The sequence below is a fragment of the Dermacentor silvarum genome, chromosome 10, assembly GCF_013339745.2.
Source record: "Dermacentor silvarum isolate Dsil-2018 chromosome 10, BIME_Dsil_1.4, whole genome shotgun sequence".
NCBI lineage: Eukaryota > Metazoa > Arthropoda > Arachnida > Ixodida > Ixodidae > Dermacentor > Dermacentor silvarum.
The window spans coordinates 63,181,716-63,208,148 of NC_051163.1; the positions used below are offsets into that span (position 1 = coordinate 63,181,716).

A 26,433-nucleotide genomic window follows, 5' to 3' on the forward strand; every position below is an offset into this window, starting at 1 on the left:
TGAGAATGGGGTGTATGAATTGTATGATTTAGTTTGAAAGCTGCGCTAGAGTGACAACGTTTAATCAATGCCAACTAGAGGTTGAATAGCCTTCTAAATTGAAAAAAATATGAGGACACCTAATCAATTCTTATGAGTTGTGAATGTGAAAGCATTAATGTCCAGTTGAACACAACTGAGCAGTCCTTCGAGTTATGAATTCCTTGTGGACAAGCAAGTGCATCGAGATGCTTGGCGAGTTTTGATTTGGCCTTACCGAGGCACAATTAGAACGCAGGCAAGAGCATGCGTGGACAAGGAATGCGCAGAGAGCACAGGCTTCTGAGAGCGAGGGTGATTTGGTGTTACGACGATGCCCTCTCCCCTCATGTAACACCTGGCACGCTACTGCGGTAGCAGGTGTTCCCTTTAGCCCGCTCTGCTCCGTTGAGGCGTGCTCATGCCATGGCGTCACAGCCAATGGCAACTGTGTCTAGGTGCACTCGTGACGTGACGTCGCAGCCAATGGGAATTTAGGTGCCGTTTCCCTGCTACAGACGCGGGACGCTGGCTTTATTGCTCAACAAACCGTTTGACGCTTTCGCGAAAAAAAAATTACGATCATGTGAGATATGCAACATAACTACACCATAAACTTGGCGACGTTTGCTGCAAAGCCTCGAGTCAGACGCTATGCAGACAGCGATTTCAATCCATAGCACTCTTCATCCCCGCAGTGCCTTTGTCACCAAAACTTGCAGAGTACCATCAGCACAGTTTGCAAGTGACACCTACTGATAGCATTTTAGTGAATTATCGGAATAGTAGTATTGACATAACTATCAACTTTTTACACCTTCAATAGTATTAAAAACCTAATAGTACTAAGTATCAATAGTCAATTTACCAACACCTTTTCTTTGCTAGGCTTTCGATTTTCGCCCTGCGCAGGCATTGGCAGGCCATGGGTTTGCAGCTTTTTATGATTCCAGTGGTGCATGGTATGAAATTACTCAGAATGTGAGGATTAAGTAATAGCCTAATGTTACCTTCCCACAGCAATTAAAATTGCAGACTGGAAAAGGAACGTAGAATGAATAGAGTTTGTGAAATGAATTAAAAATGGAGAAACAGAAAAAAAAGGGACAACGCAAGAACACGCTTTCTGGAGTGGAGCCATTCAAAGCAAGTGCAGCACATCAGCAAGACAAACCGGGTCACCAGGCGGTTGCGAGGGCCGAGGAACATCTTTATTGATGGCGAAACACCAAACGCTACTATACAAGACTCGGCAAGAGAACTGCAGAGTTGGAGCACCTAGTACCGAATGCGGTACATGTTGCTCCTCAGTTGGCTGTAGTCGGTCAGCGCCTCGACAGGACCTGCAAGTAAACAGAAGGCGGCCATTTATTTCTACAGGCATTACCACAACGGGAGAGAAACTGTCAGTTTGCTCATGCGATAGCTGATATACAATTGAACATTGTTAGAATGAAGTCTCATCCGACATGGAAATACCTTCATTATATCTGATATTCATTATAAGCTTACAATGGGCAAGACATTGTAAATTTAATTTGTTACATTGGCGTTCGACTGTAATAGCATACTTTTCTGTATATGACCTTTACTCCCAATACACTGCGAGGACTATTGCCTGTTAAACATTTTATGGAATGCACACCATATACCTAGGCTTACATGCAACAGTGCAAGACACTGAAAGTGTGCAGTGCGCTGTTGCCTACCTGCTGACCACAAACAACTACATGAAATAAATTATCGCATTTAACGTCCCAAGGCAATTCATGGGCTATGAGATACAATAGTATGCTCTGGGGCGTTGGATTAATTGTGACTACCTGGGGTTCTTTGACATGCAGATAAAGCATAGAGCGTTCTTGGCTCCTGTCTCCATCGATATGATACAGTCATAAACCATTGAATGATACAGACAGTTGGGAATCAACCCTAGGATTTTACGCTGGACTGCAGAATTAAATATACTAAGCTGCCAACTTGCAGGTGCAAGTTAGAATCAGCTAGGGCAAGACGGGGTAATTGGAGATTGCAGGGAGAGGCCTTTGTCCTGCAGTGGACATATAGGCTGATGACGATGATGATGAAGCTGCCGAGGTGGATACCAACCACTCAACAAAGTCAATATCTACGAGTAACAATGTGCCTTAGGCATTCAAGTAAATTTTGTTATAACACTGAAAGGGGATTTGTGATGGCAAGACCTGCAAAAGAATCAAAAGCATGTCTAACACACTACCTCAGACCGGTGGAGTTGATCAATTGGAGGAACTCTCATGCGGACAGAATCCAAAGAATATTCGCCACTCACAGTGGTTTGGATTCCTGTAGTAAAGGCTTCTCCTGTTTTTTCCGCCTGTCTGCAGCTCGACAACACGCGATACGAAGCCTGACCTTCGGCTCAACAAAGTGGACGTCGTTCCTAAGTGTCTGGAGGGTGCTCTTGCCAGTAATATACATACAGTAGAACCTCAGTTGAAATGTTTTGTAACAAAACGCAAAAGAAAGTGTACTAACCGGGAGAACATACAATCCAAGGTCACCAATAAATTTGGCAGACTCAACTGTACCTGACATCTACCGTAATGCGAAACTTTGCACAAATCGTGGCGGCATGAGACGCCAACATGCACCGAGCTGGCGGGGGCCGAGCGACCCGGGACACGCGTTGTCGTTTTTTTGCAGCTTTGCAAGCTTACGTTTGTGCTCCTCGAATTCGACCTGGGTCAGCAGCTTCTTCGAACGGGACATTTTGGCGGGAAGTTTTGACGCGCCCACTCGGTGGGAATCACTGCGGCACGAGGTGCCGACACGTGTCGCGCTGGCTTGAGCGTCCGAGACACGTGTTGTTTTCCTATTGCGTAGTTTTGGGACCGACGGGGAGTTTAGGATAACACCTATAAAAAACGTGCAGTGCACTTCCAATGGCACTACGCCACGCGCGCTGTGACACAGATAGGCGAAGATGCTCATCACAATAGGGCTGGCAGTGATAGCTGTGGATGCGGCATGCGACAACCCGCGTGGGAGATTTTTCTGCTACCGAAATAAGAAAGTGAGTGCGCACCGCCGTGTTCACGTGACACGGGCAGGCAACTGCTGCAGGGAAGCTGCTGCGGCGAGTGGCTACTGTTCCCGATCACACGCACCTCACATCTTGTTTACACGGGATTTGGCAGCCGGAAAACATTTCACACGATCGCAGGTTGGCAATTATCTCAACGTTAGTGCTGAAAGATTGTTTCCCAGGAACGTATCAACCAGGAAAAAAAAAAAGAAACGTAACTGTTCTTGTGTTCTTGATCGCGAACGTTGGCGCCGGAAAATCGTACAAAATGGGACTGTATAAATGAGGTTCTACTGTATATATATTTCTGATATGGTATGGAAGGCCTGTATTAGTAAAAAAGAAACTTGCAAAGGGTGACAATATCGCTTTGCAACCAACTGGGTGATACAGGTATGGTGCATGCTGCTATTTTATGTTAGAGCTTCCCTTTAATTAAGTTTCACTTTCTTATAATTACATGTTCACCCGAATATAACGTGCACTTTTTTCTCAAGAAAATGGTTCTGCAAATTGCCTACGTGTTACAACCGGATACAACACCGAAAACATGTTTTGCAAGTGTTGGCTACTGTCACTGTCACCCACCAGATGGCAACAAGTTTTCATGCAGGTTGGCGACAACAGCACACTGCTTTCATTATGAAAGCTCTTTAAAAAAAAAAAAATTATACTAGGCTTGCAGTAACAGAGGTTTATCACATGTTTTCAGCATTTCGAAGATTTGCACAAGTCGCAGAAAAAAACATGCAAAGTGGTTAGCTGAGACGTTGGCCACCATTTCGTTTGCAAGTGTTGCTACGTTGTTTCAGGAAATGTGGAACACCAAACGCAGTGGACCACACAGAGAAAGACGTAGAATCCACAGATCGCAATAACTAGCTGTCCTGACTGTGACAACGCACATTAGGTGTGAATAATTTGAGACGTTCTGTGAAGGTAACTTCTGCATGTTTTATACTGTTACAATTGCGAAAATCAAAAGCATGCAGCTTTATTGTTATAAAATCAGGTGTGCATTATTTTTCTTATGCTGAACCTATAAAAACCAGCTGCACATTATACTCGAGTAAATTGGTAATTGGCTGGACGTTCCTGCCATAGTTGAAAGCAACCTGCTTCAGCCTACGGCGATTAATGTTTGCAACATGATCCACTCACCGACACCGGCAACAGCAGGGCAACGGTCGTAGAGGTACTTTGTGCAGGCATCACGCACTGTCTGCGCTGAGACCGCCTGGAAGATGGGGAAACGAAATCCAGTGTAAACAATGCAGGCTGATATAGTCGTGATCAAAAAGTCGGGGACCGTCCCTTCTCCATTTACAAGCCATGCTGGCACTCTCGAGTAATAAGGCTCCCAGTTACGGTTTACTCAGGAACAAGGTTATGGCCACACCAAAAAAACAGCTACAATAGCAGCAGCATTGACGGAGATGTCGACGCAGTCCAATAGCAGAAGAAAGAGCCCCCCTTTTTTTTTATTTGATAGCTTGTACAGATTTCCACACATTTGCCTAGAGCTCTTGAGCACAATGCGGCAAGTCAGAGCCGCTAGTCAGTTCAGGACACCATACTGAAGACTGTGTGACTTATGTGCCCAGGTGACTTCCACTGCCTCACAAGCACAGTCTTTAAAACCAAGCAGCAATGCAAGAATATAACTGTTTGCCTTGCAGCACGGAGTACATGTGCTCTACGCAAGAGTGTGGAACTTGGACAATTCAAAATTCCAGTTAAATTCAAACAAATCTCAGAATTCTGGCTGGCACACCACCAAGTGAATTCGATTTGAGTTTAATTAAACAAATCGTTTGCTTTTGACTGTATCTCCATCATGTCTCAAAGGCTATTTCTATGTACGCTTGCCCAGCTCAATAAAACACCATTAGCCACCAGCTATGGCACGGCAAAGTAATAATTACCGTATTTATTCGCATTGTACGTCAGAATTGAGATTTTTTTTCCTTAATATGCAGGAAAGAATTTTTCTGTGTAATTATCACACCCCTCAACGTCGTATAAATTTGACATTTTTTTCCCCCTTAATATGCTGGAAAGAATTTTTCTGTGTACTTATCACACCACTCAATGTCGTAATGGCGACACCCTTGCTGTGTCCAATGGGTGCCAGAGCGTGCTGGACCAGGAGAATCTTGCACAGCAGATGCCTGGTTTCGGAATGTTTCTGAGCAGCTAACCCATTGGTAGCCTCACACTTCTTGACATCACACAAGCTGAGTCAAAATGATCAATGCCAGTGGGAGGGGCTTAGATGCAGAGATTTCAAATTTAAATTTCGGGTTAAAATGTGCGCAGAGAGCCCAGTTCTTTTACGTGTGCACATGTAGAACCATACTGGACCCTCAGCTCTCAATTACAACGATAAGCTGAGCAAAGATGGACTGTGTCGTGACCCCTTTAAAGGTAAACGCGAAGAATCGATGCACAGCTGCCGAAGTGATCTCTCAAGCACTTACGTCAATTCTCGCCTCCAGCTCAGGCAGGGGAATGCGCCGTCCGTAGCAGAGCATTTGCCTGTGACAAACGCACGAGACATGAGAAACAGAGCTCTCTTCTAATCAAAAGGTGAGGAAAATGAGAAAGAAAGAAGTGGCAATAAGCTGGAAAACATTAGAAAGTACGGCATATGCCTTTTTGACGGAGAGAAGCTTGTTCTTGCAAAATAACTTTTGCACTACAAAAGTATTCTTTACATTTGTTTCCTGGAAATGTTTCTATGAGGTCAAATGAAACTAGAATACGTCGATTTCATTTTTTATTGCGATAGCAATTATATGGACACTCAAACCGGATTTCTGCCGTCACAGTGAGGTTCCGTAGGACGTCAACGGCGATGAAATCGTCGCCGCGCGCCATATGCTGTATGTGCGAGTGAAACGGGGAGCGAACGCATGGTGGAGAGCAAACGTGCGTTCTGCACCATGCTCCCTGAAGGGCTGCAGAATTAAGCGCCTCTTTCCTCCTTTACAATCACCAGATATAATAATATGATACCATTAAAATATAATCAATATCCTAAATTTCCAATATTTGCATGCTCCTACTTTAAACATACAAATAAGCAAACAGCTTTATGGCTTGCTGCACTACTTTGCAGACAAGCTAGGATACACGCATCTGTGTGGAGCAGACAATAAAACGCTCAGCTAAAGCTGTCTGCTGTTGCATGTGACTGGAATGAAAGTGGTCTGCCAAGCCTACTGCACGCACAGTGATCTCGAAAGAACCGAGAGTACACTGGCAAGACAAAGAGAAACGAAACCGAGAGCGACAACGCACCGGCCAATGTCTTCGCAGATGGGCGTCGAGCCATCCAGCTGAAGCAGCATGTTGGTCTTCAGCAGGTTCTTGGCCCGTGTGACCTCACCCTCGGTGGCACTCATGCAGATGCGCATCCTGTTGACGAGAGAGTCAGCGAAACATCAGGCGTAGCTCTAGCCTTCAGGCGCCAATGAATTCTGCCCATCGAAAATTTAGTTTCACCCCATTTCTTGAATCTTTAGAATCGTGGAAAGTGTACAGGTGCGGAATGTAAATTCCCCGGCAATTTTTGCAAAGTTTACAGAATGTGAACTCCATGCAAGAACTCTTTTACAGAAATGGCAGACATAACAGCATCAACAGTTTCATGACAAGAATATATGGAAAGCCACTTGTAACATATGCTGGATCTAAAACTGTGAAACACTATGAAAGAAGTGAACCCGCCAAACGATGACAGACTGACAATGACAGCGAACACAGCTGATCTACCTTCCAACTCGGTTTACTAAAACACTTCACAAACATACTACTGAAATTTGCAGCACCGGTCCAATAAGAAGTGTTTCAAGATGCACATGACACGTTTTAAGCAGTATCAATATCTTCATCGGTGCTTTTGACGTACTATCATGGTGCCCACAATTATACTACACACAGCTCCCGAAGGGGCTATACTCTGCTTCATACATAGTAGTTAACATCACGAGGCCTAAGAGACTTCTCTCACTGATTGCATTTGCAAAAAAAAAAAAAAAATTGTGCACCACATGTGAAAGATAAAGGTGTGGCACACATCATGTAATTCATAAAAGAGAAAATTTGTCATCCAAAGGGACAAAAGCCGAAGCTACAAAGAAAACCTATTTGGGTTTATCGGAAAGAAAGCTGCGGAGTTGAAGAGAAATTTGTCCCGATCCGGGAATTGAACTTGGGGCCAACACCTTTCCGAGGCATTGGTACCGAGTCGCAACACACCCCTAGACATTCTAGCACGTATCAAATGCTTTGTCCGGTAGGTGCAGCTGCTTCATCTATACTCTATTTCAGTAGTTCCGTGCAGCACTGCGGAAGCTACTGGCTTCGATCAATCAGGAAGGCGAACAAATTTTAAAGCTGCCCTTTTACGCCCTGTCGTCTGCTAGCGGTGAGCGCTGCAGCGCAGGCGGTGGTGGCAGCACTCTATGAAGACTGCAACTGCACAGTGAGATCAGCTGTTGTAATAGTAGTGGTAGAAAATTGGTTCCATATTCGCTCTGACACCAAAAAGGAGGGCGTCTTCCAAGATATATTGTGATACTGAGGAGATGCAGGGTTGCAGAGACGGTGGAAGTGGAGGGTTCAGAAGGAACACGGCCAGTGTGTCGCCAGGGATGGTGGCGCCATCTCTTGATCCCTGTCGTAACACCCGCTTGTACATTGTGCGCACATTCGTTCGTATGTGTAGCCGTTTTATTAATTAGAATTCATGCACGTTTACTGCACTCCTTCCCCACTGTTCCAAGCATGTTCAACGCCAAGTTATTAATTCCTTTTGCGTAAAAGAGCAGCTTGTAGCGACACCACACAAGCAAGTCTGCGGGCGCCATTTTTTGTGAAGGGCAAAAAGCACTACCCAGGAGGGAGTCCTCCACAACGTTGTGGCTGTGCCGACTACACATATGAATTTAGCCACTCACTGTCAAAGCGATTAATTGTTTCTACTTTTCAAATGAAAATTAATGCCTATAAGGCAGCATTGCATTAACTGTTTTGTTCTTTGCACGTCTTCAATCGAACAATTGGGGAACTATTTTCAGCATCATAGAGCCTCTAAATATTTTATTAAAAACAAAGCAAAATCACGCAATAGACTGCCCTGCAACCTGCAGAGAAGCTTCTAAGTAAAAGCCTGCTGACAAGACCACTCGGCCATTAAGTCCAGCAACGGGTTCCGCACTGTAGCACTACATCTCGCTGGGCAAGGATCTGCGCTTGCAGGACGCGTAGCCTTGGCTCTGCTGCAAGCAACTACTGAAACAGAGTATAGATGTTCCGTACGCGTGCAGACTTTGAAAACTGTTTTCGTTATAGTTCAGTACTGCTTCTAGTATGGGTGCTATTGTAGACTCCAGCAACTTACATCATGAGTGGTCTATGCTGAAATGGGTAAATTTTCTATAGGCAATACAGTCGAGTCCCGCGGAATTCAAGGGACACGCGAAAAATTTCGTTGTGGAGGAACTTCGTTGACGTAAAATTACTATGTATATACGTACACCAAATGGCAAAGCCATGGCCGAAACCGAAACCATCGTCCAGGAAATCTTCTTGATGGCGTGGGGGCAAAGGTTGAGACGTACCGAAGGCGGTCAATAAAGTGTCAACTTCACAAGAGAATGCATTTCGCACCGCTGTTACAGCATTTTTCGTACATTGCAGCCGACGCCTAACCGAATGCGCATGACGGCCGATCGCGAAACATTCATTTTGTGGCACATACTGAATATTTAAATGCCTTCGTTATGAAGAGACTTTTTTCGTATTACTTTCTATGGGCAGCAGACGGAGAATCGTAAAATCTTCGTTGTGGCAGAAATTTCGTTGTAGCGGCGTTCGTTGCAGGGGGATTTGACTGTACATAGATAATAAGTGGGACATGATGTCATAATGTTGTGAAGGCTGTGGTTACTGTAGCAAGGCTGCGCTGAAAGTACTGCAACAGATAAAGCTCGTCCCTGTCACTTATCTCTCCTTAACCGGAATAATGCGGCCTAAGAAGCTCGGCAGCTCGGCTGTAAACGTTGCACCAACCCGTACTCACCATTCCCTCTGAATGGCTTGCACAAAGAAGTCCATCGCCTCCCGTCCTTCAGAGACAAAGTAGATGCCCCTGAGTGATCAAAAAGAGAAGACAAAAGAACACGGACTAGTTAGTTGGAGCAGTACAGGAACGTAATGTTTGCGCAACATCAGGGCATTCTCAACTGCACAATTATCAGCATATTTATGACAGCCGAGTGTTTGGCAGAATACTGTCTGGATGGTAAAATCATTGTTAGAAGTGAAGCAGGCGAATAGCCAAAGCCAAACACTGTCTAGATAAATGACAGCATGAACAAAGGTTTCATACGGATCTCGAAACCATGTTCTGTTCTGACCATGGTCAGTCACCTCCTTCACTCCTAACACTCCTATTTGGTGACGATATTTTCCATCACTCTCGGTCACAGTGATCGAAAATGCAATTTTGTCACCATCTCACATCTTGCTAACAAACCAAGACACTGTGGCTCACGCACGAAATTTAAAAAGCACTGCCCTTTCATTTTATCCACAAACAGGTGATGTTTTTTTTTTCTCTCAAATATACATGCATGCAGTCTTGACACAAATGCTCTATCAGAAAAAACTAAGCTGTGTCACTCTCCTTCAAGGCCAACTGCATTCTTTGCCAAATTGTTTATAAATGAGTCGCACAACAGATATAACAATATACCGGGGATCATGATGTAACTGAAATGTTTCTAATTCATACCAGTATGTAAAAAATGTGTGTTTATAACTAATGTTAAATATAAAACCGTTTTTTTTCATGTCAGATGCGACTTTATTATACAGTCAAACCTCGATTTAACGAAATTCGCGATGTAACAAACTATTTTTATTTCCCCATCTTAGTTCTATTGAATAAACAAAACCTTGATATAATGAAATTTTTGATATAACAAAGTTTTTCATAGCAAGTACAACTTCGTTATATCTACAGTAAAGCCTCGTTAGCTTGGATTTCACATGACCAAAAAGTGTTCCACTTAACTGAATGTCAAATTATTCAGCGTATCAAAAGAACAACAAACAAATGAGCTCCATTTATTTCAAACTATGTTTCATTCGAACAAATTATCACGCCCTTTCGACCTCAAATTATCGAGATTCGACTGCATTTTCATGTTGAAACTTAACTATATAAAGCAATAATTTGTTGAATATGATCAATTTACAATGTAACAAAGTCGTTTGAAGTCTGTCATCATTCTCTCTAGCTGGCTGAACCGCCATACTCGTAGCTCACATAGACACTAGTACCGAAGTTCCCTCTAGTAATTTTTGTAGAAAGCTTTAGGTGCACTGCCAATCACCCTGCTGCGATTCGGGGCAAAAAGGGTTTAAGGGAAGAGACGCACCAGAGACCCGTGTCCTTGTAGCAGGTGTTGAACGACTGGAAACTATGGCAGGGGTTGTCGGGATCCGAGGCACACTCCGCAGCCAGGCGGCTCGACACGTTGGTGCCGCCGCCGTGCGACCGGTCCCAGTTGCCGATCAGCTGCAGAAGAACGGAGTTTGAGCGCACCAATTTATGAGGCGACACATCACACTTCAGGGGAGCACTGAATTCAGTGTTCTAGCAAAGCTAACCTCCACACTTTAGCTGTCTCCTTCGACAGTCAAGACATCTCAAATGCTAGCTGGGTTCTGCAATATTCCGTGCTAGACGAAGAAACAACTGCAGTTGCCAACCGACACTTCAGAGCACAATGGGGAGCGCCAGAGAGTCTGAATATCCTGAAGTCTGAAATACCAGATTCACCCGACAATAAGTGGTTTCATTCCACAAGTGGTCTAAGAAGGTGTGCCGTATTTTCTGATCATCACTTTCGCAATTACGTTCAATTTCACTGGACTAGTGCAAGACGCACTGGCACCTTCGAGTGACGGCATTCTTGGCACAGTGCCAAGCATGCTATCTCATCACAACGTGAAAATTCTGCCGAACGTTGACGCGTCCAGTGCTAGTCACACGGAATAACGTGAAAATGAAAGTATCTTCAGAAGTGATTGTCTAAGAATACAGCCCAAGTTTGTCAATGCGTTCGTGCGCGCATGTAAGCTTGCCTTTGGTGTAGACATTCCACGGTTGCGGTTTTCTAGCAATGCCTTTTATGGTATTCCATTTCACGTATTTCGCGCTTGGTAAGTGGTCAGAGATCAGACCACGAGATCAGCCGACCACCGAGTGAAAGGCACTGCTACAAAATCGGGGCCCCTATCTCTACCATTGTCATGCTGTCGCTACACACAGACAAAAGTACAGTTACGGAGACTGGTTGAAGTGACATGGAGACGAAACATTGGCTCCCCGCTGCCAGCGCTTTTCATGATAGCGCCGTCCCACTGTGGGTGACACTATCAGCTGGAGTAGACATGGAAGTGTGGCTGGCTTCGCTTCGTGATAGCGATGTGAATATATCGACATAGGATGAAACCGTATCTTTCGTCGCCGACCTTCAAATTCAACAAAATTAATTTTTGTCTCATTCAAGTTTGCTTTTTTCGACTGCCCGAAAAGTCGGAAAATTGTGCGGCCTCTTCCATGCAAGAAGAATCCATCCGCGACTAATTACTTACACAAAAGGTCAAATTTCAATATAACGAAATTGAGAGAAAAAGGAGCAAATTGCCTATTTAAACAAATTCGTAACATCGAGGTTTAACTGTAGTCATTACCTGCGACACAAGAAGATACGGAGAACTTGTCTTACCGTGTTGGCCACCATGAGGGGGATGTTGTCTGGGTCAGCCCAGCCACAGCTTTCCACAGCGATGGCCACGTGCGCGTATGGCATGTCGTCGTCACGCACTCGAACCTACGACAAGACCAATGCATTAGACAGGTTGTAATGCACGTGAGACAATGACTAAAGTGCATAACAAGTTGAGTTGATTCTCTATTCTATGCAGCCGAGCAGGGCTTTCTATCAGGCGATTATCTGCATCACATTGTTCAGAAAAAAACACTGATAGAAAAAAAGGTAGCACACAAAGAAAACGTAGCAAGTTTGCTGCTTAACTTGTCTAAATGAAGAAAAAAGAATGAGGGAGGAAGAGACAGCTCCAGAATCTCTTTTGCAACTTCAATGCACACAAAATTAGCTGAATTACACACAGAAGGTGGTGATGATGCATTGTAGGCCTGTCCAAACACTGCTCCGCAAAAGAGTCCCAAGACGAATTTGCAGACAGAGGCCTTTTACAGTTTTTCAGAAATAAAAGAAACCCTTGGAATGCACGTTATGCGGCATGCTTTGCCGCAGGAGCACTTGAAGGCACATGCCACGTGCAACCAGAAACTGCACGCTGGCTGACAGGCAACTAGCAGGACCCAACTGCACAAACAGGGCAAGTTGTATTTGCTCTACAGTTTATTTTGGAGGAGAGGTTTCTAAAGTGGGTTCTGCAAATGGTATTGATAAGTTCTATGGACGACTAGCATGAATCCAGACCCATTGGCCCTTAGGTGGATTTTTACATTGCAGTCTAGATTTATGAGACTACCAAACGCCACATCCACACTTAAGTAGCATATCTGACAACCTTGAATGAACCTTAAATTTCATTACTGTGAACTTTAAATTGGTAAAATCCACACAGAGGAGGACATCACACCGAAGAGGACAGGTGGAGCATGCATAGTTTTTAAAGCTTGCCCCGACGACCGTTCTAATAGGGATACATAAGTATTCTGTTAACGATTATCTACCTTTAGGCACAGCAAGCAACAGCAAACTTTTCACAGCAATGACTGACAAGCAACACACCATAAACTTGCTCAAAGCAAGTAACCCCCTTTTGCCTCCTTTCAGCATCAGAAAATTGACAAAGGAAGGTTTAGAGACCAAACAGGATTGATCTTCGTAAAATTGCACACAACATTGGCAAAATCGTAAATCAAGCCAAAATTTAACTTTATGGGAGGGTTGGCACGTATGTAGTAGTCTTCGCGAGAGAGGCCATCGTGGCAATGGCCCCTTACACAGCACCCATTGCTGTGCGATTCGTGGGCAAACAGCGTCCATGTAGAATATGTTTCATCCATGCTCACAAAGTGGTCAGTAACATGCAGGCGGGAATGGAATAATATGTTTTGCAAGTCAAAAGCCACTATCAAATCTAGGAGCATCTGCCTGGTCGTCTCATTGCTGACACATGAGGGTCGACGGTTTATATGACACAGCGTAAAAGTTAAAATCAAATTCTAGGGTTTTACATGCCAAGAGCACAATCTTATTATGAGGCCGTAATAGAGAGCTCTGGATTAATTTTGACTACCTGGGGTTCTTTCATGTGCACGTAAATCTATGTATGTCTTTGTATTTCGCTCGCATCGAAATGCGACTGCTGCAGCCGAGACTGAACCCGTGACCTCAAGCTCCACAGTACAACAACATTGCCACTGCACTATCGCGACAGGTAATGGCACAACGTAATGGACCCATGGGGCATGTTCCCACACAATTCAAAGCGCAGGCGCACTGATGTCAGCACACATGGCACAGCAGGTTTCACGGCAACCTGGGAACGCTGGCGGTGTTTACCCTGGTCAGAAAGTTTGAAACGCCCGTCTTAGAACTAAGGACAAAAAAACAATCAACCCAGTTTCGCAGAAAACAATGGCCACGAAAGCAATGACAGTCACACCAAAACCCACCTCGCTGCCGGTGAAGCGGCAGGGCAGCTCGACGGGCGGCACCTTGGCATCGTAGTCGGTCTTGACCGAGCCAAAGTGTTGCTGGGCCAGTTTGACCAGTTCGTCGTGCTTCACGCCTGCGTCAAACCACCAGGATATAAAGAAGATGAGTGATAGATTCACCGAAGAAGGCAAATGCTTTAAAATGACAAACAGTTGTAGATGTCGGTTCGCCCAAGGCTCACTCGGCAAACTATGGTCAGCAGCGAACACGAACGAGCCCATCCACAAGGAACACTGCAACGTGCTTGTCGACTTCAAGACATGGTGCAGACTTGGCTCCAGAGTTAGGTCACCAACAAAAGTTGGTACACAGTTGAGCCTCGACATAACAAACACGGATGAAATTACGTAAATTTTAAACGTTTCTCGCCTATGTCAGCGCGTCAAGAATTTGTGCTTATAACAAATACTATTGGATATAACGAAGGTATTTTTGTGTTGGGTGCGACTCTGTCGTAACAAGGGTTTACTGTATTGACCTGGAAATACACCACTGCACGACAAACAACATGGCTTATAGGCCAAAGTTCTTGCTACACTGCGTCTCGCCAACTTCGTACAGTGCAGTGAAGGCTAGGGCCCTTGTCCAATCAGTAACAAGAGCTGGCTGCACACAGCAGAGAAGGAAGGACCATAGTTTCTTACAAAAATTAGAGGAAACACTGGCTGTAAGTATGGCAGGTCAGCTAGCATGGAAATGATGGGACAGTACATTGGTCTGCTTAAAACTTCGTCCCACTGACTTCAAATAGCTTTGTGACTTTGCAAGTTGATTCAACAAACTTGGCAGCCCAAAATTTGGAGAAAAAAAAATTCCAACAGACAAGCAGTCACATTCGGTGCGACGTGCGCATCAGAAAATTCTTGCGCGCAGCGTACTTTGCGCTGCTACTAGGCAGCGAGAGCTGCACTTTGACCTTTGATGTCCTGAGCGCAGCGATGACCTTACAATGACAAAGTTTTTGCAGCCGCCTCAGTTAGCTGTTTTGGCTCATCTGTCAGCTGCCGGGAGTTCGCATAGGAGAGGAAGCGTTTGATTGCCTACGATGCTGTACTTAAGCTCGAGGTTGCCACGTATGCCAAGAAGCACTGCAAGCGAGCAGCTGGCCACAACTTTGGTGTCGAGGACAGAAAGTTCCACCCGTTTGACAAGTGCGTACGTCGGTGGTTGAAGCAGAAAGAGGAGTTCACCCCAACAAACAAATCGAGGGTTCCTTTGCAAAGTGTACCAGTTCCCAAAATTCGTACTCATAAAAGTTAAGACCAAATGGCCCGGTTCCGTGTTAGGCCACACCTCGTCAAAATCACACGAAAAAAGTAGTGTGGTCCTTACATGAGTTATCGGTAGTTGTCAGAGATGGTATTGGCTACAACTAAGTGTACTACTAGCATAAATTTAAACGTAAACGACATTTCTCTAGTGCGTTGTTCCATTTCCAGGTTAACCTGCATTTGGTACCGTGGCATAATTTAGACCCGAAAAGGTAAACTTGGGACTACTCCATGCTTAGACACTGGCTACAGACGATTACACAATGCACTTCCATGTAACTGCGCACATTCCGCTGTGCACTGTTTCAATTTATACTGATGGTACAAGCTGAAATCATGCTGACATCACATGAACTAGAGAAAGCAGGAAACAACAGTATGTGACGCAATAGTTGGACCAAACACAAGAAGTATGACAGTGCATTGGCTACACTCATGACTAGAGGCCGGATCTTTGGGCATTAAAAAAGCACGTTTTAGGCGCCAAAAATAGGCAGCCAAAGCAACGTTTTAGGCCTCCAACGTTGTAAATATAGGCACAATAAATTTTTACATAAATGCAAATAATTTCAAACGAAGACGTGCGCGACCTGTAATATACGACAGGAAAACAAGAAATGTTATTGTTTATGATGGCACAAAGGTGCCAACAGTTGAACATAGCCGTGCAATTGTCCCATAAAACTGCTGGGCTAGTGACGATCATTTGGCGTAATTCAACAAGCACACTGCTCATGTTCAATGGCCACTGTACTCGAGCGTTGCATAAACTGAAAGAAGCATGAAAAAGAATACTTGAAAGCTCGGAATACTGATAATAAAAAGCGCTACTTTATGTCTGCCTGATGCAACTAAATTAAGACACAACAGAAACAGACAAATATTAAATGCAAGAGAGACTACAATTTATGAAGAAATTAACATGTTCTTACATGAGGACTGTTATGTAGAACTCTGGCAATTTTCTCATATACAATGACATTATAGAAATTGTACAGGCAATATGTCCCAACACTGCCAAATACACTTCCGCCCATTTGAAGTGCACATGTTTGAAGAAATCTGTTCGGAGAGCACGCCGAACGTGGTCTAAGAATCACTGTGAAGATTGTGGAAACAATAGCAAACAACCACCATCTCCAGATTTTTGGATTCAAAATTGTTCCTCTTGCCACTGAGAATGACCTTGTACGCTGAGAAGGAACGCTCGACGGCAGTGAACACCTTAAAAAGTAAATTACAAACAAAACAAAAGCCGTGTGCACATCACATTTTCTTTTTTTTGCTCTTAGCTCTGCTTTCCCCTGACAGCTGCGGTTTCACATTCGAGAACCGCGGCACGTCCCATTTCACTGCTGCTAACGGTTGTTTTCCGAGAGCTGCTTGAACTAGATGACTAGGTTGAACCCCATAGTAACATGAATAACGGTCTCTAACTGCACTCGAAAGTGAAACTTGAGGCTGAATAGTGTTTATATAGGCACCGATATTGAAAATAGGCATTTATAGGCATTTAGGCACAAGCGCCAAAATAGGCATTTATAGGCACTATAAAAACCCTATAAAAGACCTTCTTAACCTCTAATTCATGCTCATATATCAAAGTGGGACGATAGGAGCGCAAGGAATAAAAAAGGCATTGCCTAAAATCCGGTCTCTGCTCATGACTCACCGCTCATTATTCATGACAGAGTCTGGATGTCGGTTGTGAGTGTAGCCTCTGTGTCAAGCCAAGGAGGGTTTAAAAGAAATTCTGGAGTGGCAATGCTGCTTCGAAAGTGAAGCCAGGCCGCCAGCATCTAACTCGGGGCACGAAGAGACATCAGGGAATATTGGAATGTACGAAACGCCTTCTTTTCGCCTCCATGTTTAAGATGGCTAATTTCGCTGTAAAGAGCCTCTTGAATATATGCCTTTGCTTCACTGGTTTTAGGAGGAAACCTGAATGACATGGCACATTTTTTTAGAGTTCTCGATATCAACATTCAGCCGAATATAATATTTTAGCTAGAAACAATGACCTTTTATGTTACAATTACCCTAGTGTTTACATTCACATAACAAAAGCACTTAAGGTGTGCACGGACCGAAGCCTGCGCAGCACTCTTTCAGAGGTGAAGTCAGAGCAAGCGCTGGCTTCACCCCTGCTGGTAAACAATAGCGGGCGCCGCCACTCCAGAAGTTTTTTTTTTAAAAACCTCCTTGGTGTGAAGCTGCCTTCTTTCTTGAACTATGACCCAACCAGCCGAACAACAGCCAGGCATGTTAACATGCTCAATTTGAATTTCATATGTATGTGCGAATATTTGGCCGAGCACCTGCTGATGTGGCAGGTGGTTGTACAAACCTCCAGCGAAGCCATGTAATCTAAAAAAAAAAACAATTCAGGCACAAGCGGCCTCAAAAGAAAAGCGATGCCATGACAGGCCAAGGAGAGAAGCGAACTAAGCAGCAGCCCTAACTTGTCAGCTAGCAAGGCAATGCAGAGGACAAAAAAGCTTTGTGAAAAAAAAAAAAAAAATCATAGGCACCTCCAGCTCCCGCTAGGACGATGCGCGGTGCCTTGTAGTGAAGAGAGATGTAGTCAATCAGGTCCTGCCTCTGAATGCTCCTGCGAACAAGTTGCAAAAAAAAAAAAAAAAAGCAACCGGCGTTAATCACAAGCTACGACGTAACGAAACGCTTGTAAGTTTTGCAGCAAAACTTGCAAATGCCTAAAGCGTGCCCATTGCATAACGTGCCATTTCAAATTGTCAAATCACATAGAGCATGTTAAAGGTTTGTACCAAGAGCAATGCCACGGTCACAAGGGGCACTTTCAATGATTAGCATAGAATTTCTCCGTCACGATTGTCTCTTTTGTGCAGGCTGGGAAAGGGAGCCTATCGCAAGAAATTCTATCCAGATTGGGCCTGATCATGACTGAAACTGAGCCGTGCAATTTATTTATATGGCAAATTCAGGACAATCTGTGCCAATTTCCAGCATCTGCGCATCAGAAACAGCTACCAGCGTTGATTACTGTATTTACCCAACTACATTGGGCACGTTTCCAAAAAATCGGCCCAACATTTGCCTGCGTGTTACAATGGGATACAAAATCAAAACCAGATTCACAGCACAGCCTACTGCAAGAGCCACTGTCAACACAAAGTGGAGACAGAACAACTTTCCATGCAGGTTGGCAACGACGTACTGCTTCCATTACAAAAACTCATTAAAGAAAAGTTTATTTACATGCTAAAGCTAGTGGCACACAGAACTGCATCACCCAATTTTGTCAACTAGAAACTTGCATCACTCCATAAAATGGCAGAACGGTTGCTAGTAACACGGGCCAGTGTCCCGTTTAGAGTAATTGCGTAGCTGTTCTCAGAAATATGGAATATGAAACACAGAGGATGACACAAAGGGCGCCAGGTTGAGCTCGAAAAGACTGCACACCTGTTAATCGAGAACACAATGATAAAATGTTACCAAGACACACTGAATCACGTTTGATGTAGAATAAATACTTGAGACAGCATACATACCAGAGAGATTACCTCAGCTAACTTGAACAACCCATAACAATTTTCTTTGTACTATGTCCACTCTCGAATTAGTCTTGGCGCACCCATTCGCATAAGAGATGTGAGCGCAATGTTACTATAATCAGAACGCCGAGGTTTCACCCATCACAACAGCACTGCTTGCTGGGTCAGACGCAGAGAAAGAAAAATGCGGACACAAACTAACGTTGCCAACTATTGCTCTGCTAAGATGGAACTTATGGCAATTTAATTTTTTTGCAGAGAAATAGGCAAAATCAAAGCAAGTGGACAATTGAATAAGAAAAGAGGAGCAACTCTTGTAAACACTTTTGTGTGTGTGTGTGTGTGTGTGTGTGTGTGAGAGAGAGAGAGAAACGTCTGTCACGTCAGGAGGAGGGGCAAACCTGCCTGCTCACTGCCGAGTGTGTGGCTGTTCACCTGTTCTAGAAGACCACGAATTATTGGCCAGGGAACCACACGATACGAACGAGAACTGATTGAAGTGTACCATAACCGAAAACATGGGCACAATCAATGTGTTAGTGTACCCTCGTTATCGCTGTCAAAGAAAGAGATATCTTATTTAGAAAAATGTGGTTACTAGATATCACTTTGTGTTTTTTCTTTGATAGTCACGTGGTGTGTACGATGCATGCGTGCTCTGGCTTTCCTGCGAACTTCTGTGTGGTTGTTTTCATTAAACTTATTGCTAGTCCCAGCGTGTCTCCGTCTACTTCTCTCCTGGTGTTCGAGTCTTAAAGGCTGGGTTCCATCGTTACTAAAAGTGTGTGAGAAGAATGAATCAACTAATTAAAAGTTGAGTCAATGATTGTTGTGCTCCCAACAGGCCAGTGCTTTATCCTACTCTAGCAACGAGAAGACGAGGGACGGTGGGACTCACTTGATGTTTTCGGTGGGTCCGAGGATGGTCAGCCCAAGGGACGTGCCCTGGTAGGCGACCGAGTGCAGGTGGTCGAAGACTACCTCCTGGAGGTTGGTCTCCACCTCCTGCATCTCGCGCAGAATCACCCCACGCTCCCGCTCAATCTCTGCCTCGCCAAACTTGCTGTTTTGCAAGATGTCCGCGAGGATCTCCACAGCTGCAATACACATTAGAGAAGGCACTGGGTCAATGAATTTGGGGAGATATGGACTATTCTCCGCCGCTACACATCACGGCAGGAAACCGATGCTGGTATCGCCCAAAAGTGCCATGATAGTCGGCTGCAAAAGTTTATGGGACATGAGTTCCATGGAAAATGTGAATCTCTACTCTGTTAATGCATGTGAATGGATCATCATGGAAGTCACAAAAACTTCACACCGAGTAAAGCTCTGAATTGGATTGAGGCTATGTGCCTAGGCTTCGTGGGAATTCAGCTTTCTCACAAATCCTGTGACCCATGCACTTAAAGTTTGTGGACGAATGCACCTTCATGCAACAAAACGTAGTTCCCAAGAGAAGATGACATAGAAAGAAGTTTACCTTCACCATGAAGTCACGGACGTGAGCAAACGTAATTGGCATCTACTCAAAGTCACTTTAAGGACGCGGTTGCATCGCGAAATGCAGTCTGAACATCAATTTTCGTGGTTCGTAACTATTCTATCTGATTAATATCATCACTGCCATACCTGCCTAAAAAAATTGTTATAGCCAGTGCGAAAATGCGGGAAATCCGAACAAGATGCGTTTTCAAGCACATATCTCCGGACGCGCAGCCAGTCCGCCATTTGGCTCATGGAAAGCCATTTCTTTCCGTCTTCAATCTGCGCTTGAGCACCTCCTACAGAACAGCAACAAAAGCAAATGATTGAATTCGTGCCAGCCACCGTTGGCGCTGCCCGACGTGCTCCAGCGGTTGCCATTGTCCGGGCTCCTCTGATGGCGTCGTTTCCGCTGTTCGGTCTCCTCGGAGCGACAGAACAGTTGCTACCCGAGTACAAGCCACGACCCCCCCCCCACCCCCTACATTCCCCGCTGGCACGCCTTCCCGATTTCCTCCCTTGTGCGCGATTCGGCTCACCGTCGCACGCTTTCACTTGCACATACAGCATACGGCACGCGGGGACTATGTTTTCGCCCTTGGACTTTATACGGAACTTCGCGGCAGCCACGACGGCAGAAATGCGCCTGAAGTGGAAATACGCTTGCGCATAACCCGCGTTTACGGAATGAAACGTCACTAATTTTTTTTAAATCGCTTACAGAACAAACAGCTGCGTCTTATACACCGGTGCGACATATATATACGTCTTTTTCCGGAAAAACTGCCCTTTTGAGGGGTCTTATACAAACGTGCGAGTTATAGACAGGAAAATACGGTACTTATTCTTGGCTTTTGAAAGAGCCATCGATCGTTCCAACTGAACTCGGGGAAACAGTAGTTCGGCATTCGCACTTCGCTCGACAACCTGACAAAGCCAACTGAACTTAGCAAACTCACGGTCATATAACGACTGGAAAAAACGCTCGACCCAGCCTGAGACGAGTCAATCCGGAAAATCCAATATGGCAGCACCCGTCAGCTGCTCGCGTTCGTGGTGGAGTCGGAGGCCGCTACCACGATTCACGGTGCATGCTAGTGACGAACTGCTCCCGCGCCGCTTTTTCGCATGGCTATATTACTGGCCGGAAAAAAGAAGTGGCGGCCATTTTTCGGGAGATTTGAGGTCACCTCCGTACAATCGGGAGATGCGAGAAAAATTCGGGAGGCTCCCGGTCAAATCAGGAGAGTTGGAAGGTATGCATATGCTACTGAATTCTTGGGTCGCCAACTATAGCTCACAACAATGTCATTTTGGCTTGCACAGAAATTTATAGCCACTGCAAAATGAGTCCAACAGATGTTGAGCGCTTATCTGAGACTTTACACATGTCCATATTTGGGCTATTATTTTTTTTTTCTAACTACACTGGCCACACACGTGCAGCTAATGTAGGAATCGACTTTTTTTTTTTTTTTTTGAAAAATTGGTGCAGAAGAAATGTAGTTCCGCCAACCTATACGGAGCCATTTCTCTAGCAGATGTGTACCATGAAAACAACATTTCCTACACTGCAGTTTCAATGAGTGTAGGTAGCAAATGACAGACAGAGAGGCAGGCGTTGCAACCGCATGGCACCCTTTTGCTTGCAACTGTCGCTGCTGTTGGTATACTGTATGGCGACGACAGTGAAGGTTCGCTGCGTGGACGGCAAGTGCTGGTGTGACCGTGTGTCACAGAGGAAGGTGAGCTTATCTTCTGAGAAGATGAAATAATCTTACTCACAGATTGTGCGCATAAGGGTCAGGCTGTTTCAGACTCTACACTGTGTTATGCGCATATATCGAAGTTGTCTTCCCGCACTGTGAATTCACGGTGCATTTAGCTGCAATTTGTGTAGATCTGTTGATGAAAGGAAACTACTAGTACATTGGCCTTCAGAGTTTAGGCAGGGGCATGTACGCAGCTAGTGGGTGTGTAGCCAGGCAATGGGCGAAGGTCACGTGCTTTTCAGTCTGCTAATTCAGAACACGACACACTGTCTGCTCTGATTGGCTAGAATATAAGCAAATTGCAGCCCAAAATGTCACAGCCTCTGCCCTGCCTACATTCGTCAGCATGAGCCTGCATGAAGCGCAGGTAAAAATTTTAAAAATAGCTCTACTGTCATCGCTCATAACCCTCTTTCCCTTCTCTTTAACCTGGCGCAGAGTAGCAGGCTAGGAGGAGTCAACGTCATGTCAACCTCTCTGACATTTCTTACATAAATTTCTCCTTTCTCTCTTACCCTTGGGCATGTCCTTGGAGAGGCACTTCGCATAGTAGACAGTCTGCTCGCGCGACGTGTATGCGTTCAGGTGGGCCCCCATGTTTTCAACTTCCAGCTCGAGGTCAATCTGCGACCTCTTGGACGTGCCCTGCATTGCATTGCAAAGAATTGGGGATGAGGACAGTTTCGGACGTGTTTCCTGGATGGAGCTAGGTCAGCAAACCAATGACTTCATTCGAGAAAGTCCAGAATGATTTCGTATGAGTACAAAGCAGCCACAAATTATAATTATGAGGGTGATTCAGCGACAACTAAACTTAAAAATGCATTTCCACGATTGAAACGTGAGCAAACAGTGCGCAGGTCAGTCGCAGCTGGGCGCTAGAAAAACCTGAAGGTCAGAAAAACCAGAGGACATTTACAAATAGTCCTTCCTCACATACTGCTTTTTAAAATCCTAATTATCTTTTTGACAAAATGTTCTATTCTCACATTGTCCATGCACGCTTGAGAACATGGCTTAAGATCAACAGCAGATGAAGCCAGATGAAGCTCAAAAGTTAAGTGCTGTCACTGCACAAGAGTAGCCTAAAGAAATGACTTTGCACATAGTTTGTGTTACAGGCTTGAGATATCCATTTGACTGTGCCTGTCAGTAACAATATTTAAATGAAAACAATAACTATATGAATGTCGCAAAAAACCTCTCGCTTTTCGCCAGACGGCACGCGCTGCAGCAGTTTTCAGTGGCCCCAGGGTATGAGCGATTGCTTGTATATGTCACTAAATACCATAGAACATTGACGCAACCAAGTCACAACTGCAGCTAAACTTCGCTCGTTATGCTTGATGTTACAAGTGTCGACGTAATAATCAGTTTGGGCAACTGCTTCCGCCAATAAATAGTGCACTGCTCCATCCGTTTTATCAGGACTTTATTGTCACGTAGCAGCGACGGTGACGAAACAGTGCTAAAACTGTGAATGACGAAACTGATTCTTTATTGGGCGATCCTGTGCCCAGCAAAGAAAGTAACTCACTTTACAACAAGAGCAGCGAGCACAATCGTCGGATCTCGATAAAAAAACTGATCATCGGCAAGACGTGTCAGCTTTTACACATGAGTCATCGAAGGTTCCAGAGTAATGCCTGGTGCCCGCGTGTTTTCCAGAAAGTACTACACAATTTGCGTCGCTCATACAATCACATTACATAAGCGTCGGTGACAATAAACAGATAGAAGCATCGATAACGTTCGAGAAACTTCCGATACATGCAGGCGCAGTCCTGCGCCGAGTGATAACGATAGCCGGTGGAAAGTATTAACCGATGAAAGATAAGCAAGTGCACAAATCATTATCATCAACGACCACCACTTCACCGCTGCTGTGTAGTAATACCACAATTAAGAGTTTTGCTCTAATGAAAATACCCTTGGCATTCCTACGTGCACGTACGCCAAGAAAGCTTACCACCCACGGCAGACGGGGCTTGTCCGCAGCTGCACTTTTCTCGATTTGTCGGGAACAAGAGGTGCGCAGTTGCCACGCTTCGCTTGCTTAACGCAAACTCATGCGGCATTGCACGCTGCACTTTCGAGAACTGGTTCAGAAAGCACAGTCAAGTCAAAAAGACCACATGTCGGGCACCCCATCTTCGATTTCATTACATTATCATGCATGCAAACAAATTCTAGACTGACTTCGTTGTACCTGGTGGTTTGTCACAGAATCAGTGCTAGCTACAATGAGGTGCAGACGTGTTACATAAATCGCACTACATTATCAACAGCCGTGCACAGAAGCTGGGATCACCTTGAAGGCCATGTGCTCGAGGAAGTGGGCGACGCCATTGTTCTTCTCGGTCTCATAGCGGCTGCCCGCGTCGATCCAGACGCCCACCGTGCACGTCGGGTTGCCGGAGTCCTCGGTGGCCACACGGAGGCCATTGTCCAGAGTGGTCACCACTGTCTCGGGCACATTCACCAGCGTCTGACTGAAGCTGCTGGCTGCCAGGTTGTGCAAGTGGCGATGGGGAACCTGCGTAGCAGGGAAAAGCACTTCGCAAGGAAGGCCCACAAGGCAGTGCGTTGCTGCAAGTAGCCACAGCACCAAGAACACTGTCAAAAGAATTAAGCTAAACCATGTCTCGATGGTCCGGAATCTCATGTGAAATCCCATATGCAGGCTGATTTAAGTCATGTGAAAATCTGAACGAGTTGGTGCATTTTTATATTTATTCATATTTGACTCAATTAAAAAAAAAAAGGGTCAAGGAACTACAACCACAAACGACAAGTGTGTGTGCTAACTTCCAAGCAATGTTATTTGAAGAATGACACAAACTTGGATATTACTGCAATTCAGTCTTACAACCTATATTGAATTGAAAAGCACTAAAAGAAAAAAAAAAACTCTACATATGACATTCATTCTCTTTTTGCCATTTCTTCCAGTTTTGTGGCTTCGGTTCTTTTTTGAGTGCTTGTCACGTGTCCTGTGAACATGTGTTGTATAAATAAATCATGCAGTAAACTGTAATAATTAAGCTGGCGTGAATTCTCGAGTAAAGTCAGAAGTCATCACGCGTGCTTTTCATTTCTCGTTTTACTCCATCATTTTGTGTTTGGTGCTAGATACGAATATTTAAGTTTCCACGGGCCTTTCCTATGAGAGCTCCCTGGGCATAACCACAATGCCTGACCAACTTGCAAACGCATGAGCACCTGCTCCAAAAACGCCAGGAGACTAGCACCACGCAACAAATTGTGCCTTCATCCAACTTAAACGCTAGAATATTTCAGTACTGGGGTCTCAGATGTGTTCTAACAAACCCAGAAGGCCAAAATTCACTTTGAAGCTCTCTTCTGTGGCACTTTGAGAAATGTTTTTCTCATTGCCATACACTTCTTGCAAGTCAAATCGGATAACAACTTCGCACTGTTAGCGCGTGCCATTACCCCAAGTTCACTGCCAAATGCATAAGCCTAATGATAGTGACCAAAAGCTGGCCGCCGATTCAAGCTTTTCAGATTTTTACTCCTTCTCAGTCATATTTACTTTGCACAGTGTCGGACAGATCGCATGCTCGGAACGAAACAGTTTCCACAATGTCAGCCACGTCCTGAGCCAGAATTGAAACTAATAACCGCAATACGTTCTCGGCAAGCGCGAGAGACAGAGGAGAACCACCGCACTGAACACAGTTAATAGAAAGGCAAAAATCACGTTCTTCTGATCTGGCAGCGCAGGTTATGTGACGGCTTGTTCCAGCTCATTTGAATGACCTGCTCCATGAACACCCGCAGCCGGCATGGCACGAAACTAGAACAGGCACTCGGTAGGGCTTCAGAGCTCCAAGCCCACTCCGGGCATATGATAGCACACGGCAAATTAAGGTGCTTATGCCGTATAGGCAAACGAATCGGCGCAGAATAAATCCAAAGCGGTCACAGAAGGAAGGTCAACCCTGCTTCCACATTGCCGTGCGGCCCCTCACCGAGCGAAGTTTTTTCTGACATTGTTACGCGAGTCTCAGAGGGAAGATCGCTAAAAGCGTGGCTCGTAAGAACAAGCACGTTCGATACTTGAAGGCCGAGTCGATGGAACAACTTACAGACGACTTCCTCGCCGCATTTTGCAGGAGAATAGCGGTACCCTTGAGCAGCCTCGAGGTCGCCATTTTTGCCGAGTGCCCTCTTCGATCGACCGGAACTGCTGGATCCGCCGGAACTTGCTAGACCAGCAGGACAAACCACACTTAAATCGGAGACAACTGCGGGTAGAGGCAGAACGTGGGCAGAACTATGGAAATGTGATATCATATGTCTAGAAGCATCTTATACCCGTGTCACACGGGCGTTTGGAAGGCCTTCCAACCGATAGTCAGTTGACTCAAAGGTCAAGTTAGAGCTGCTACACGGGCGGTTTCGAAGGCCGTCGAGTCAATAGTCTATCGAGTCAACGGAGCACCCTACAACTCTATCGAAATC

General features: G+C 45.0%; 1 protein-coding gene across 1 annotated transcript; it reads right to left on the reverse strand.

The window, feature by feature from the left end:
• Positions 1–1,207: 1,207 nt before the first annotated feature.
• On the reverse strand, positions 1,208–26,207 carry LOC125939631 (mitochondrial-processing peptidase subunit beta-like). Its single transcript, XM_037726321.2, has 13 exons — positions 26,058–26,207; positions 24,257–24,481; positions 22,461–22,590; positions 19,587–19,785; positions 17,684–17,763; positions 13,839–13,954; positions 11,893–11,997; positions 10,537–10,676; positions 9,174–9,242; positions 6,389–6,505; positions 5,566–5,623; positions 4,247–4,322; positions 1,208–1,361 (listed from the first exon to the last, which is right to left on the reverse strand). The coding sequence occupies exons 1-13, from the start codon at positions 26,121–26,123 to the stop codon at positions 1,297–1,299; spliced, it is 1,446 nt and encodes a 481-aa protein (XP_037582249.1). The 5' UTR covers positions 26,124–26,207; the 3' UTR covers positions 1,208–1,296.
• Between the last annotated feature and the right edge of the window lie 226 nt (positions 26,208–26,433).

Excerpts from the sequence above, each read along its gene's own strand:
- LOC125939631 (XM_037726321.2), bottom strand. The coding sequence starts at position 26,123 with ATGGCGACCTCGAGGCTGCTCAAGGGTACCGCTATTCTCCTGCAAAAT. Across the intron at positions 22,591-24,256 it reads TCGAGCACATGGCCTTCAAG|GGCACGTCCAAGAGGTCGCA; the intron begins GTGATCCCAGCT and ends AATGCAATGCAG. Across the intron at positions 6,506-9,173 it reads CAAGCCATTCAGAGGGAATG|GATGCGCATCTGCATGAGTG; the intron begins GTGAGTACGGGT and ends TCTCGTCAACAG.